At 42.1% G+C, this 16,427-nt stretch overlaps 1 protein-coding gene across 8 annotated transcripts in view; it reads left to right on the plus strand.

Annotated features, from left to right (window-relative positions):
• Nucleotides 1–16,427, plus strand: part of ATG7 (autophagy related 7) — a 250,057-nt gene that overhangs the window by 133,396 nt on the left and 100,234 nt on the right. For 4 of the 8 annotated variants that reach the window (XM_034658778.1, XM_034658782.1, XM_034658780.1 and 1 more), the window contains one exon: nt 439–782. The exons of the other annotated variants lie outside the window; for them this stretch is intronic. In XM_034658778.1, the coding sequence (XP_034514669.1) occupies nt 439–477 (39 nt within the window). In that variant the 3' untranslated portion in view covers nt 478–782. Of the gene's footprint in view, nt 1–438; nt 783–16,427 lie in introns of those variants that run through there. 8 annotated transcript variants of the gene reach the window in all.

Here is a 16,427-nt window from a genome sequence, read left to right on the forward strand (position 1 = left end):
TGGTGTAAGCCAGCCTAATAACTTACCTCACTGTCCAGTCTTGTTGCCCTGAACTTTTGGCTTCTTTATAAACTATAGTCTCCACACACCATAATCGAGTGTGTTCCTTAAATCTGCCACTCGCAACCTCTCGGTACAGCTTCTAAAGATGAGCCCCAAAGCCCTTAAGTAATGGCAACATCTTTAGAATGTTGAATGTATAATATCTAAGGATTTTCTTTAAAAATAAACCATATTACACTATAATACTCATAGAGCGAATGAGTAGCCTGAACCCTGGCCTGGTCAGAAGGCCTGAGTCCGTATCGCAGCTCTAACAAATAGCCACGCTGCTGCCTCCCAGCCGTTTGCATTGTGCAGCCCAAGACCATGTATAGCAGCCCTGTGTGAGACCGTGGGTCATTTGCCTAATTTCATTTTCATTTTCTTCATTTGTAGGAAGGGATCAATAATTCCTGCTCCTCACAACTACTGTGAACGTTAAATGAGAAAGTTGGAGTACATCAAAATTTAAAACTTTGTGCTTTAAGTATTTTTTTTGCAAGTCCTATATCTGATACGGAACTGGTATCCAGAATATATCAGAAATTCTTACAACTCAGTAATCAAAAGACATAAACCCAATTAAAAAGCAGGCAACGGATTTCAGTAGACTGTCTCAAAAGAGGATATACCCATATCCAATAAGTACATGAAAAGAGGGACGCCTGGGTGGCTCAGTCAGTTAAGCATCTGCTTTGGCTCAGGTCATGAGCCTGGGGTCCTGGGATCAAGTCCTGCGTCGGGCTCCCTGCTCAGTGGGGACCCTGCTTCTCCCTCTGCCTATTGTTCCCCCTGCTTGTGTGTGCATTCTCTCTCTCTCTCTCTCTCTCTCTCTCTCTCTCTGACAAATAGATTTAAAAAAATATGTATCTTTAAAAAAAAAAGTACATGAAAAGATGCTGAACATCATTAGCCATCAGGGAAATGAAAATCGGAACCACTGAGATACTGCTTCATACCTACTAAGGTGGCTTTAATCTATAATCAGGAAGACAATAACAAGTGTTACCAAGGATGTGGAGAAACTGGAACCCTCATACATTGCTGGCGGGATTGTAAAATGGTGCAGCCACTTTGGAAAACAGTCTTGGCAGTTCCTCAAAAAGTTAAACAGAGTTACCATATGGCTCAGCAGTTGAACCCCAAGGTATATAACCCAGAGAAATGAAAACATACATTCATACAGAACCATGTACACTGATGTTCATAACAACATTGTTTATTTATAATAGCCCCAAAGTAGAAACAACCCAGAGGTCCATCTAGTGAATGGATCAATAAAATGTGGGTGTTAGACTGGAACATACTGAAATATTATTTGACAATAAAAAGGAAAGAACTGCTGGCACATACTATAACACAGATGAATCTGCTAAGTGAAAGAAGCCAGTCACCAAAGGTTACATACTACAGGATTTCATTTATATGAAATGTCCAGAATTAAAAAATCTACACAGACAGTTAAAGGTTGCCAGGAGTGGGGGTAGGGGCTGGGGGTAAATGAGGAATGACTGTGTACAGTAAGGGTCTCTTCTAGAGGTGATAAAATGTTCTAGTCTTAGATTGTGCTGATGCTTGAACAGCTGTGACTATACTGCAACCCCTGAATTGTGCACTTTAGATGGATGATTTAGGGACCCCTGGGTGGCTCAGTCAGTTAAGTGTCTGCCTTTGGCTCAGATCATGGTCCCAGGGTCTTGGGATCGAGTCCCATATCAGGCTCCTTGCTCAGCGGGGAGCCTGCTTCTCCGTCTCCCTGCTCGTGTGCACATGTTCTCTCTCTCTCTGGCAAATAAATAAGTAAAATCTTTTTTTTAAGAATGGGTGAATTATATGGTATGCGAACTTATATCTCACTAAAGTTGTTTAACCAAAGAGAAAAGAAAGACAACATGGAGCCCCAGCGCACATAGCTAGGACTCTGTGTGCTTCCTTCTTTCCTTTTCTCTCTCTGGCTTCTAAGGACAGTGTTGATTTTCTGTTGTGCCAGGCTGTCAGAGCATGTTAGCTTATTGTTTGCAGAAAGGAACTTTGCCTAGATGCGATAATGATTTTTTTCCCATTTTTACTATGCCTCAGTTTTCCAAGCCTTAGTCTCTGTTCACCTCCTCTCACCTTGTCTTTCTGTAGGGCTAGCACATCCACACAACACAGCACAAACATGCTCACACGCCTTCTCTTTTCCTGAACCATTTGAAAGCAAGTCTCACATACCTCGCCTCTGAATTTTTGGCATGAATCACCTAAGAATACAAATACTCTTTTTATATAGGCAGAATACCATTATCGTTACAGAATAATGAATAATCATTCCATCATGGCATCTAAAATCCAGTATGTATTCCTATTTTCCTGGTAGTCCACAATATTTTAAAAGCACCTTTTAAGCCATTCTTTGCTTTTTTCCTCAAGTTTGTAACTGTATACTTAAAAAGTTTTAAAAAAATAAAAAGCATCAGTTACTTGGTATATAAACTTGATCTTATCCCTTAGCACTTAACATCCTGATTTCTAAATGCGCAGAGACAGTTACCCTGTTAGGCAGACTACTCCGGAGCTTCTGCTCCTCCAGGCAGAACTCTTCCAGGTGAGGTATCTCCAGGTATCACGTTGGTATCCTAGCCTGATTGAGACAGCCTTCATAGCCAACCAGCCCTGAGCAGTGGGTTCTTGTTCATCCTCCCAGGGGGGTGCCCAGTGCCGGAGGCTTTTGAGGAGGTGGGAATGGGACTGTGGAGGCTATGTTCAATATTTTGTAAAGCCAAACAGAAATTAAACATTTAAGACATGAGGTTACGTGATCTATCAAGTTGGTTTTTCTGAAATCTGTTGTTTCAGAGTGGAATGGAATGCCGGTTAGCCTAATCCGGTCAGAAGTTCTTAATGACAGTTACATATGCCTTTGAATTATAAAAACAGTTAGATAAAGTAGTGCATTTTGTTGCGTGGGAGCAATTTTTCAAGATGTAGCCTGAGACAGAGAAAGTAGGGGTTAGGAAGTGGAGGGCCACTGGCCCAGGGCACCACTGGCCCTGACTTCCTGACTGTATTATCAGCAATAGAGGGTCCTGGGGAGATGTTCCTGCAGTTTGCCCTGTGACCATTATTCCAGGGGCTGTATTTTTACAGCTGATCCTTCTCATTTGCAAACATAACAGCTGCTATGTTGAATTTGGGGGGTTTCCATGTTTTGATACTGTAAAATTAAATTGATTCTTGGTTCTGAAATCTTGGTCTTGATCCGTCTTGCTTCATCATTAGCTGTGGGAGAGCAAGGAGAGAAGGGATGTGAGATATTCTAAGGTGTATATTGTTTTTAAATGAAATATTGTTCATGTTTAATCATGGCATCTGTCAATCAACAAATGTTGACCCCTTGTCAAGTTCATGGTGGTGTGGGAATTCAAAGATGTACACACCAGCTCTTCAGGAGGCTGACATGGCACAGGTAGGGTGGTAGAACAGATGAGTAACCAAGGCTCAGGGCAGTAGGTGTTCACAGAGAGCTGGACACACGGCACCGTAAGTCCTACAGGATTTTAGGAGCATAGGATGCAGAGAGGGCTCCACGAAAGTGTTGGATTTTGAACTGGTCCTTGAAGGTTGCCACTCCAAGTGTAGGAGAGGAGGAGAGAAGGCATTCCAGAATGAGCCATGGTATGGGAGCATCCGAGATCACTGATAAAAAGTACCAAGAGAGACACAGCAACCAATGCTGACTATGTGATCTGCATTTTTCATGGAACCCTTGTACCAGGTTTTTGATGCCACACCAGTCTTGTGAGGTGGATCTTATATTTGACAGTTCAGAGGAGTGAACTAATTTGCTAAGTTGACTGGACACTGTTAAACTTTGCTCAGTGTTAATCTACATCTTGAGGTTTACAGTTTGCTTCATGTGCTTGAGAGCAGACAGGAGGATACGGATGTGTTCTGCTTTACAGACAGTGCTTCTGCTCTCAGGTTGAGCAGTTCCAAAGAGCAGTTTTGCTTTTTGTCTGTTTCCTTCCAACTGGATTCTTGAATAGCGTGGTTTTTTTTACTGTTCCGTCCTGGAGCCTGGTCAGCCAGCCCCACTGTGCTTTCTTATTCTCGAACTGTCTTTAAGAACAGACTGGCATCTTAAAATCTGTGGGAATGAGGTTTTACTCATTCATGATTCCATCTCCAGACGTAACCAATGGGAAAAGGGCAGATAAGTGACAACTTGTTTCTTTTTTTTTTTTTAAATAATAATTTTTTATTATGTTAGTCACAATACAGTACATCCTTAGTTTTTGATGTAGTGTTCCATGATTCATTGTTTGCCTATAATACCCAGTGCTCCATGCGATATGTGCCCTCCTTAATACCCATCACCGGCTTATCCTGATCCCCCACCTCCCTCCCCTCTGAAGCCTTGTTTCTTCCTGGCCTTTACTTTTTCCTAATTTGTAAAGAGAAATTAAGAGCTTGCCCCCATTTGTCTTTATTCAACCATCTGGTTAAAAAAATCAGTGCTAAACTAGAAATATTTACATTTTATTGTTGCAAGACAAAATCATTGAGTTTCTAATTACCGGTACAGTAAACTGCTGTGGATTGATTTGTTTTTAATTATACTACTAAACTTAAGGTATAATGGGATAAATGGGATAATACTACCCCAACCCAGTTGGTGTTATAATGTGCTTTGAAATCTTAGAAGTATAATATAAGCATCAGTTCTTATAAGCTAAATGCAAATGAACCAAATGGAAAACTGCCAGAGTTTTTATAAATAAAATTTTTTCTTGAAACACCATAGGCCTTTGAACATAAATGTCTTGAATTAAACTTTAAACAGTCATTAACCCTTAAAATAATTTGTATTAACTGGTTCTTGAGTGTCAAAGACATTAGCAAGAGAGAGTTTTGTTGTAGAAGTATCTATAAAAACTACTTGATTCCAGTCCAGGTATAAGAATACACATTAACTTTCTGGGGCGCCTGGGTGGCACAGCGGTTAAGCATCTGCCTTCGGCTCAGGGCGTGATCCCGGCGTTATGGGATCGAGCCCCACGTCAGGCTCCTCTGCTATGAGCCTGCTTCTTCCTCTCCCACTCCCCCTGCTTGTGTTCCCTCTCTCGCTGGCTGTCTCTATCTCTGTCAAATAAATAAATCTTTAAAAAAAAAAATAAAAGAATACACATTAACTTTCAAATAAATCTGTGTAAAACCTCCTAATATGAAATAGTTGCAACTTCTCAGTTAATCATGATCTTTAAAAGAATATTCTTACCTATTTTGAAATTAAGTCCTCAAAAAGACGGCTGAATAGCTTTGTCTCTTGGATGCCCGCATGTGTTCTCTCTGGTTCGGTTGTGCATACTTCTGTTCCATTGCCCTGTCCTCTGCCCACTCCAGACTTGATCGAACTAGTCCTGGTCAAGTCCTGTTTCCTTCCCCATGGCGTCTGCCTGGTATCCCTGCTGGCCCTTCTAACTCAAGTACCAGCCTCCTTTGAGAAATGGTTTCTGACTGTGTTCTTCCCACCAAGGCTGGGGTACACTTGAGATTCTATAAATGAAAGTTTGAAAGCATCATGGACATTTGGGCTAGTTTGTATTATTACTTGTGAGCAGAGAAGTGACTTGATCCAAACAATGCTTTAGGAAAATGAAAGTGGCAAAGATCAAGAGATTTCTCCCCTGCTTTTTTCTTTCATATTTTAGTATTTTCTCTTTTTTAAGATTTTATTTATTTATTTGACAGAGAGCACAAGCAGGGGGAGCAACAGAGGGAGAGGGAGAAGCAGACTCCCCACTGAGCAGGGAGCCCAATATGGGGCTTGATCCCTGGGATCATGACCTGAGCCAAAGTCAGACACTTAACTGACTGAGCCACCCAGGCACCCCATATCTTCATATTTTCAGATGAGCTATCACATAAGCCAGAAGAAAGCATAAAACATTATGTATATGATATAAGAGAGTGAGTATCATATTCATACCCAGATCAAAAAATATAGCATTCCCTTTCACCCCCTCATGTTTGGCTTCCTGGATCACAACCCTCGAGGTAAATGCCCTGCAGACTCTTGTGATAGTTATTTCCTTGCTTTACTTGACAGCTTCAGTTGGGTTTATGAACAATATAATTCACTTTGCCTGACTTTGAATTTCTGTATGTGGAAGTAAGCCCTATATGATCTTTTGTGTCTTCCTTTTTTTGCTCACCATTGTGAAGGTTACCCACGTTGTTGTGTGCAGCTGAAATTTGTTCCTTTTCATTGCTGTATAGTATTCTGTAGCTTACATATGCTACAGTTTGGCTGTTCTGTAAATGGATACCTGTAGCCCTTCGAGTTTGGACTATAATATCAAGAGTGTGGGTTGGAGCATTCCTATATCTATCTGTCTGTCTATCTCCTGGGCTACATATGCAACATTTCTCTAGGTCAATATTTCTCAACCTTTTTTACTTTATCACCTCTCTCAAGCAGAAAACGTAATTAATTTTAAACTAAAAATTGTAAATTCAAATTTAATCTAAAGAGTAGGATTTTGTTGGGTAGAATTGAGCTTTGGAAGGCCACAAGCCATTGTGATAGCCAAGATTTTTTTTACTTATCAAAAATCAAATTTTGTTCTTTTGTGGAAATAATATTACTCCCATTAAAAATGCACGTTCTAGGTTATATAACTAAGATTGGAATTGTTGGGTCATGGAAAATGTGAATCTTCAACATTATTAGATTATGGCAAACTATCTTTCAGAGCAATTGTACCAATTTAAGTGATTACTATAGTATATGGGAGTTTCTGTGGCCACATATCCTTGCCAAAATCCTGGTACTGTCATATTTTAAGTTTCTTGCGAATCTGTTAGGTGTATAACAATATGACATTATGCTTTTTTAAAAAATTTGTAGTTTCCTAATTATCAGTGAGGTTAAACAGCTTATGTTTATTACTTATTTGGATTCCTCTTCCCTGATAGTTTATTTCACTATTTCAACTCTAAAAATTCTTGTATGTTCCACTTACATAGCCCCTGTTAAAAGAAAACACAATAGGATAACCTAGTTATTCACTTGAAAAATACAATGAAACCCAGACACCTGTGTTCTAATCCCAGATGAGCTCTTTGTCTTAGAGTCCCATATCTCTGGGTCTTAGTGTCCTCATATACTAAATAAAGGTATTGACTGAGTTAGAGGGGTGGTTCTCAGCCCTGGCTGCTTATTAGAATTGTCTTTTCAAAAATAGCGATGTTTAAAGCATATCTCCACTAGAAAGTCTGATTCAGTTGGATTAGAGATCTCTATATCTCTGCGAACCTAACATTGCATGATATTGATAAAATAGTCTTTGAATCATCCTCCTTGTGTATTCCCTAAATTAGGTATGCTAGGGGACTATTTATATGTCGAACTATAATCTCTTTTTGTAAATGAGTTATAAAGAGGAAGAAACTTGGGGCACCTGAGTGGCTCAGTCGGTTGAGCATCCGACTCTTGGTTTCAGCTCAGATCATGATCTCAGGGTTGTGAGATGCTCGAGCCCTACATTAGGCTCTGCACTCAGTGCGGAGTCTGCTTGAGATTCCCTCTCTCTGTCCCTCCTGCTGGTGTTTTCTCTCTCTCTCTCTCAAATAAATAAATAAATCTTTAAAAAAAGAAAAGAAAAAAAAAGAGGAAACTCCTTAATTTAGTCCACAAAGGAAAGGTAGCGTCAGTGTTCAAAAAAAAATTTTTTAGCTGATTTACTTACAGCACTAATAGGGTTTTCTTTTGTTGACACCTGTCATGACAAAATACACATCTAAAGACAATGTTAAGAAATCATAAATGAGCCTTAGAAAGAATGAGGCATATGTCAGCTTATGGTGTCTGGGCTGAGTACAGCCTGATAAGGCTGAACTCATGAATTCCTGACTTTTGGTTTTTTGCTGTAAGATTCTGTCCCATTCCCAGAAGCCAGACTTTCACTTCTAGTCAGTCAAGGGGCTGCTCAGACCTGGAACCAAGGCACAAAGTGAACCAGCTGTGCTCCAGGAAGAGTTGGTCAAAACCACTGCTCTCCTGGACTGCATGTGGGTCAGTGGTTGCTGGGGCTATGATGGGTCCTGCGAGAGGGTATTTTACCATTCCATGTACCTCTGTGTCTTCAAAAGTCCCCCAAATGAGAAGCTTTTTAAGAAACCCCACTTCTGGTGTCCAATCAGCCATGTTTTCTTGTGCCCACCTGCCTCTAATAACGTGACTGTATGCGATCAGTATCTGACACTTGTGTGGCACTTGGGTTTTTCAGAGTGTTTACTTGCATTTACTCAGTTGGTCATCATAGCAATCGTTTTCAGAGAAATGCCTTTGGTAGCCTTCTAGACCCTGGTTATGATGGCAGAAACCAAAAGCTCAAATTGGCTTTAACATACATGAAGAATGTGTAGCTAAGCCATGGAATCTTGGCTCCAGGGACTCGACATAGAGGGGTTTAATGTCACAATTATTTTCCTTTTTATTGTTCCTCTTTGTTGGCACTATTTTCTCTCATGGCAAACAGGTTGTCTTTCTTTCCCATTTAGCAAAAAACATGGCCTCAGGCAGTTCCAAAATCTCATTTCTTCCTTTAGGAGTATCTTCTCTGGTGGCTCCAGAAGGGAAACCCTGTGCCATAGACTGTGATTGACCAGGCCTGAGTCACATGCCTTCTCTGGACCACTTGCAGTAGACCGGGATGGGCTGCCATGACTGGCCAGCTTGGGCCACAGGCAGGGTGTGGGGATTGGCAGCCTCCCTCAGAACACATGGTTAGGGTGAGAGCAGCATCGTCCCCATCAAAGGAGGGGCCAGTCCCCAGATTTGACCCCAAGCTTGACTTACTCTGCTTTCTGAGTTTACCTCATCCTCTCACCTAACCACTGGTACCCCTAAGCACTCTTTATTCATTGAGCCCTTAGCAAACTAGCTGCTCAGTCTCCCTCACAACCAGCCTCCAAAGGGAGAAAGAATTTTCTTCCAGATCAAAGCATAGGGGTTCTCCCTTTCTCTCTTGTACACAAATGTCTAATTCTAGGTTAACACTCAGCTATTCCTTCTCCCAAGCTCCCACACACCATGGTGAGGCCACACTTCCTACGGTGGGGAAGGTCTTGCTCTGGCTGCCTCTGCTGACCAAGGGGGGGCAGGGAAGCTGAAGACGGAGGCCAGTATGCCACTTCATCTTTCAGTTCAGATGGTGATGGTCAGTAACAGTGTCACTGCCTCAAGACATGGGCCTTTAGTCTCCTCTGCAGTCTAAAAAATTACTTACCGTGCTGAAACTTGTTGATAAACCCAGATCTGTAATTAGGAACATAAACGACACAATACAGGCTTCGCACAAATGAACAGTTGTGGGTTATTATGGGCCCCTGTGGATTATTTGACTGAAGCAAAGGGTGGGGGGGGAGAAAGCTGGTTGCTGTTGAACAAATTGCTACCAGATGTAGATTTCAATAAACACCACACTGTTGTTCCTTTGCCCGAAGGTGCTATGAATTTCTTGAGGCAACAGAGCAATCAGTAAACTGGTGACTGTTCCAACATGAATGGAGCCTCCTGGTGTTCCCTGGTCCTGGGTGTTTATCCACAAAATGCAAGGCAGACAGACATTTTACAGGAGAGTAATATACTTAAAATGCAGCAACCAGATCCTGTGGAACCTAAAAGAAGCCCAGAACTGTGGTTGGAATGTCACGAAAAGAACCCATCACAGTGGGGAGAGGGGGATGCTTTAAGAGAATAAGCATCAGTGGTTTCTCTTACAGATGTTACTTGTAATAGCCATGGGATGAGCCTGCCTCAGTCAATAAATATGTGAGAGCCTGCCTGCGCCACATGCTGAAGAAAGCCCACTTTCCTTCTTCTTGTCCCTGAACTTAGAGTTGAGAGGCAGAAGGGCATTCAGGCAGTAGTTACAAATAAAAAATAGCCTTCAGTGTCCTGCCAGGGAGTCCTGTATGAACTTGCAACATGGAAGCTGCTTGTTCACTTTCACCGGCTGTTGCCATGAGCTGGCCAGCACATGAGCCTGAGAATTTGAGACTTGAATGTCCCCGAGCCATACTTTGCTATACCTTGAAGGGAATGGAAAGGGGAGAGACAGAGATGGAGAAGGAGATTGAGAGATGGAGGGAGAAAGAATGTGATTGATTTTAGTTTAGTATACTAATAAGCTTGTCATGTTCCATAGAATAGAGTGAGTTCCCTAGCCTTCTCTTGGTTATGGCTCTCTAGTAAAAAGTTAAGCACCCAATGTATGGTTGGCCTAAATCCAATATATATATGTCTTCATCACTGTGTGGTTCTCTGATCCTCTCTTTTCAGTTAGATATTCAGCTTCTTGAAGGCAAGGACCACCTTGCCCCCTTATTGTTACTGACTAACAGCTGCTTTGCACATAAGGTATACATGGGTTGAATGCCAAAAAAAAAAAAAAAAAACAGTTTTCCATGAACACATAAGCTACTGAGATAGCATTTTTGTTTTGAATTGTGTGTAGGAGTTTGAGGGGCAGAGGAGCTAATTGGAAGTCCTGGGCTTGAAGTAAGTTTGTATTTGGCCCTCAGTTGACAAATCTGTGCCTCTACTTGAGCTCTGGGGGGCTCTCCCTGTTACGGGGTGGTCTGTCTTCTTTGGACAGTAATGATATGATGGCTAACTTCTGAGAACTTACTGTGTTCCAGATGTCATACTAAGCATTTATTTGGATTATCTCATTTAATCTTCACAACCACTTTATTTTACAGAGGAGGAAATTGAGGTGCATACAGGCTAAGTTGTCCAAGTTCATGTAGCTAATAAGTGTCAGAGCCAAGTAGTTTGGCTCCAGAGCCTGTGTTCTTAACCACTGCTTTGTTGGGCCTGCCTATAGCTAGCTAGCTGTATTCCTCTTCCAAATGGCAGACCTTTGTATGTTTGGCCGTGTTTTCACATCTCCCAAAGTTCTGTTCTCCAGGTTTGTGCTTTGGTAAGTCATCATGATCTATGGGTCCTACCTTTTCAAGTCAGAAACTGGGTTTTCCCAGAGCATTAAAACTCTCAGGGTTTAATTCCCAAGAGCCAAACTCATAAGAGACTGATGTTTAAGTGAGGCTGTTTAATTTGTTCTTTCTGCCATTCCCCATTTGTACCTGGGAAGACAGTTGGTAATCAGAAGACTTTATGATCGCTCCACTGGAGCTGTGATACCCCAAGTACTGCAGGGATCTGCTTTCCAGTGAGATCACCTTGCTAATTTCTGGACAGCAGCAGAGACATTAACAAATTCTTACATGAATTCTGAGACTTTCTCAAAATCCACATGGATCCTGTTACCATCTATGAACAATCTTCTGGAGTTATGTAGGTTGTGGCTTTCTTCATTAAAATATATCTCTAGATATCACTCCTTTGTCACTTTGAAGATGGAAATTCCCAATCTCCTCAACTGGTTTTCTACGGTCTCTTCAGATGATTAACTTCCACACATGGCTAATGTCCTCTGGGGCCTGTCAGTTCTTACTCCATTCTGCAAGGCTACCTTATTTTCAAGATCTGCAGAGAGACCTCAGTATATCCCCCCTCAGATATGCTAACTATGGTCATTATCACACAAGAAAATCCCAAATACCTTATTGGAAACCTGAGAAAATTATTCCTTTGGGGTGTGTGTGTGTGTTTTAATTCCAATATAGTTAACATACAGCGTAATATGAGTTTCAGGTGTAAAACATAGTCATTCAGTGCTTCCATACATCACCTGGCGCTCATCACCACAAACACCCTCCTTAATCCCCATCATCTATTTAACCCATCTTCCACCTACCACCCCTCTGCTAACTGTCAGTTCTCTAAACAGAAGGGGGAATGAACCATGAGAGACTAGGGACTCTGGGAAACAGACTGACGGCTTCAGAGGGGAGGGGGTGGGGGAATGGGATAGGCTGGTGATGGGTAGTAAGGAGGGCATGTATTGCGTGGTGCACTGGGTGTTATATGCAAGTAATGAATCATGGAACTTTGCGTCAGAAACTAGGGATGTACTGTATGGTGACTAACATAATAAAATAAAAAAATATTATTCAAAAAATAAATTAAAAAAAATGATTTCAATGGAAAGAAAAAGACAAGCTGGGTGCATTTAAAAATAACCCTAAACTTCTGAGTCTCTACCAAAGACAGAATCTTTTGAAAAGGGCAGGTCAGGTACAGGTGCTTGATCAAGTAGGAGTAAAGGTAGACATTTGTAGGCCCAATCAGCACGTGAGATGGCACACTGGGTACCATCTACCCAATAGAGTTGAACCCAAAGGGAAGTGATGGGCCTTTTGCCCTGAGTATCCCACTGGTACAAAGGGCCTCTGCCAGCTAATATGCAATTGGCTGTTATGCCGAAGAGGAAACTCTGAGAGTTCTGCGCTCAGCAGTTGTTGAACCGTGAGTAACTGGAAGGCAGGCACTGGATTTTACTTAAGTCTGTGATTCCAGCACCTGGTGTGAGAGCTTGTACATAGAAAATACAATAAAAGGTCTTTTTTAAAAAATGAATGATAGTCAATTCATATAAAATATCCAGAATAAGCAAATCTGTGGAGACATAAAGTAGATTGATAGTTGTCAGGAGCTGGTAGGGGTGGTGGGTTAGGGGTAGGGAGACAGTTGGAGGAAAATAGAGTAACTGCTAATAGGTACCGGGTTTCTTTGGGAGATGATGAAATGTCCTGGAATTCTGTCGTGATGATGATTGCACAACTCTGTGAATATACTGAAGTCACTGAATGGCGCACTTTAAATAGGCGATTTATATGTTATGTGAATTATATCTCAATAAATTTCATTTAGGGGCGCCTGGGTGGCACAGTGGTTGAGCGTCTGCCTTTGGCTCAGGGCGTGATCCCGGCGTTATGGGATCGAGCCCCACATCAGGCTCCTCCGCTATGAGCCTGCTTCTTCCTCTCCCACTCCCCCTGCTTGTGTTCCCTCTCTCACTAGCTGTCTCTATCTCTGTCGAATAAATAAATAAAATCCTTTAAAAATAAATAAATAAATAAATTTCATTTAAAAATGAATGGAAAGGTGAAACTCATAAAAAAGAAAAGCCCACTAGACATCAAGCAAACTATGGTAAGAAAAAACTAGGGGCATCTGAAAAGCAAATTAATTTATGCTAATTTGATCTACTAGGATCCTTTGGAGTTAGCCCTTGAGGACTGGAGAATCAGTTAACTAGCTTACATTCGCATAACCGTTAACTAGTTTACTTAGGCTTGAGACCCATAATAAGGAGCGTTTTAAAGTTGAGTCACCTTAGAGTTGAGAATTGTTAAGATTGGGGGACTGAAGTTTACCAGGTAAAGTCAAAATGCTGAACACTTTATTGGAACAGCAAGTATTGCAGATATTAGTGTTCAGACCCATTCTGTTTAGTATTTTTTATGCACAATCTCCAAGTTACCAATAATATTCCACAGTTCACCAGCATTCAGTAAGCACCTACTCTGTGCCAGTTGGCAAACCGAGGGAGGCCCCGTTCTTGCGAGCTGGAAGTGTATAGCCTCCTGGGCTCCCAGAGGCCCAGTTCCAGTCCGGTAGGGGATAGGCCCACTGACTGCCGAACTGAGCGATCTGGGAAACCTAGAGAGGATATTGCAAACAGCCCCTCCTTTCTTACCAAGCATGGAGTATCTGCAGTGATTTCCACCATGTCTAGAGAACCACACTCCAGTGAGAACATTCACTGTACAGTAGAAGGAGTGGGGGTCACTTTGATCTTGAGGGGGCCGAGAGGTCTCTGGATTCCCGAGGGAGAGCAGAGGAAGTCATGGGCCTTCTTGCCACAGGGCCTGAGCACTGGATGTCCTTGAAATGCAGAAAGTCCTGTCCACGAGCTTTATTAACTTTTTTTTCCACCTAAAAACAAGCCAAGAAGTTTCAGAGTAATCCAGAATCATCTTCACAAAAGATAATACCAGAAAACTCAGAGGGATAAAAAGATATGCTTGCTAAGAAGACTATTTCCCAGCTTCGGCTGGCCCTTGGAGCCAACAAAAGCAAAGCCTCATCAGTATTTAATGAGAGAGAGGGAACAGCTAGAAAGGGGTGGAGAAGTAGACAGAAGGAGGCTATTTAAAAGGCCCTACAGTGCTGCAGCTGTTTTGGCTAATTTTTCTCATTTCAGTGATGTTCCAAGCTCTTTGTCTTCTCTGTGGGGCAAATTCATTTGTCTCTCTCGTGAGTCATCCTGCCCACAAATAATCTCTCTTGGAGTAGCCCTTATGAAAACAGACAATTCACATTGCATTGTGTGAATTGGCAGTTGCATGTCCCTTCCCTGGGTGGGCCGCGTTGCGTCTGTTCTGCCTACATCCACACATGTCAGGACTTCTAAGGTCTAGCACACCCTCGGTGTGCTCAGTGACAGGGGGGCACAGAAGGAGACATCTGGACTCCCAGATTGAGTCAGGCAGGGAAGGTTACAGACAGCAGGCCCTGGTCAGCTGACTGCTCCCTCCTTAAAGGCTTCTAGATTTCATAGATGTAACCTTCCCCACAGGGGTTTTAGGGTATGGAAAAGTAAACATCAGAGGAAATTCTGTGTAAACATTTCTGTCATTTCAACCTGGATCTTGCAAATTGAGCTTTTCCTTTTAAGATAGTATTTTCTTTACTATCTGGCCAGCGGAGCTGACCAACCAGCATTTTTCTTTAAGATTTCCATAGGGAGACGCAGAACTCCTCAGAGACTACAATGGATGTCTGTTGTTTGCTGCTTAGCAAAATTTACCCTTCCCTAATGATCACTTTGGTTTTATTCTGAGAGACCATCTAGGATGTTACTTTCATCCCATGTGCTTTTCTGGTGCTTTTGGCTCCACCCTTGGCTCAGGGTTGGAGCATGTAATTGTGGCCCAAGTCAGTCAGTACATCATATTTCCCTGGCCGTGATGATTGGTGCAGAACTGGGCATCTGACCCAGTCATGACCAATGAGATCTAATGAGCCTTTGGCTTAGGAGGCTGGGGTCATGGCTTGGAGCTTTGCCAGTGTGAGCTCTGGGCTGGGGCAGCTGTCTAGCGATTATGAGTAGAGAGCCAATTTGAGCATGGAGACCACACATGGAAGAGAGCCGGGAGAGGACGAGGACGAGGATAGTCATGGTGTTATCCTCTAAGCCCTCAGCCAAGCTGCCCTGAAGGCACCATTATCCTGGTCTTTCCAGACATGTAAGCCAAAAAGTTCGCGTTTGGCTTGAGTTAATCAGGGTCAAGTTTGCTGTCCCTGGCATGAGTTTTAACTCATTCAGGGGCAGTGTTTTCACTCATACCCAATATCTAGCAGAGTGCCTGCATGTAGAGGAAGCTCAGTATTTGTTTATTTATGCACAAACTTTCTTTCAGTTGAGCAGATGTTTACTGAACACTTACAAGGAACAAATGTATTGTTCTGATTCCATAGGGCTGCAGTGTCCAATATGGCAGCCACAGGCCACATGTGGCTCTCTAAATTTAAGTTAATGAAAATTAAAATAATAAAAACTCCAGTTCTTGAATCACACCATCTACAAGGCAAGTGTTCAATGCTTCTTTCCTGGACAGTGCAGATACAGAACGTTTCTATCATTGCAGAAAGTTCTATTGGACAGCGCTACTGTAGAGAATACAAACACACATAAGACTCAGACCATAATTCTAGGAAGCTGTATTTTTGCAGATGTTTGTTTTGAAATGATCAATAGCACAGCATATAGAATGATAGTCTGGCTTACTGAAAGGAGTGATTTATGAAAGGTCAGTTTTATTTTTCTCATGTGTAATGATTCATGTATAAATTCTAATGTACTAGTGTAGTGAAAAAAAATTACCATATGGAGGCACACATTATACAAAGTGAGGTGTGTATAAACATTCTTTCACACAAGAGGAACTAACATTTCCTAGACCTGGAAACTGAAGATACTTAAAATGCCTTGTTGACTTTTGGAGCCTTTTCAGGAAATACATCATTGATTTTTAAGTAGAATGTCACTTGCGTAGTAAAGTCCTAAAATTTCTCACAGAATTCATTCCTTCACTTTACGTAAGACTTGCATGTGCCAAACCATAATGATGGCAATACTAAAATAGCCTGGTCCAGAGAAATCAGTTTCTGGCAAGTGGCTCCCAGACATCCGGTGATCCTCTTCTGCCCTTTGATGTCCCACATCCAGCTCTTCACTGTCCCCTCCCTCAGAGTAGGGTGTCTGAAGCAGATTCTGACACTGGCAATACTCATTTTGAAGGGAAGTGGAAGCAGCCTCCCAACAGTTCCTTACTCCAATGGCATGCATTTCCCCTAAGGGAGAGGCCGACGGAGAGGTTGTCAGCATGCTGCTCCTTGTTGACCTGGAAGCCAGCAACAGTCT

Source organism: Ailuropoda melanoleuca, chromosome 4 (genome assembly GCF_002007445.2).
Source record: "Ailuropoda melanoleuca isolate Jingjing chromosome 4, ASM200744v2, whole genome shotgun sequence".
In the NCBI taxonomy this organism is placed as follows: Eukaryota; Metazoa; Chordata; class Mammalia; order Carnivora; family Ursidae; genus Ailuropoda; species Ailuropoda melanoleuca.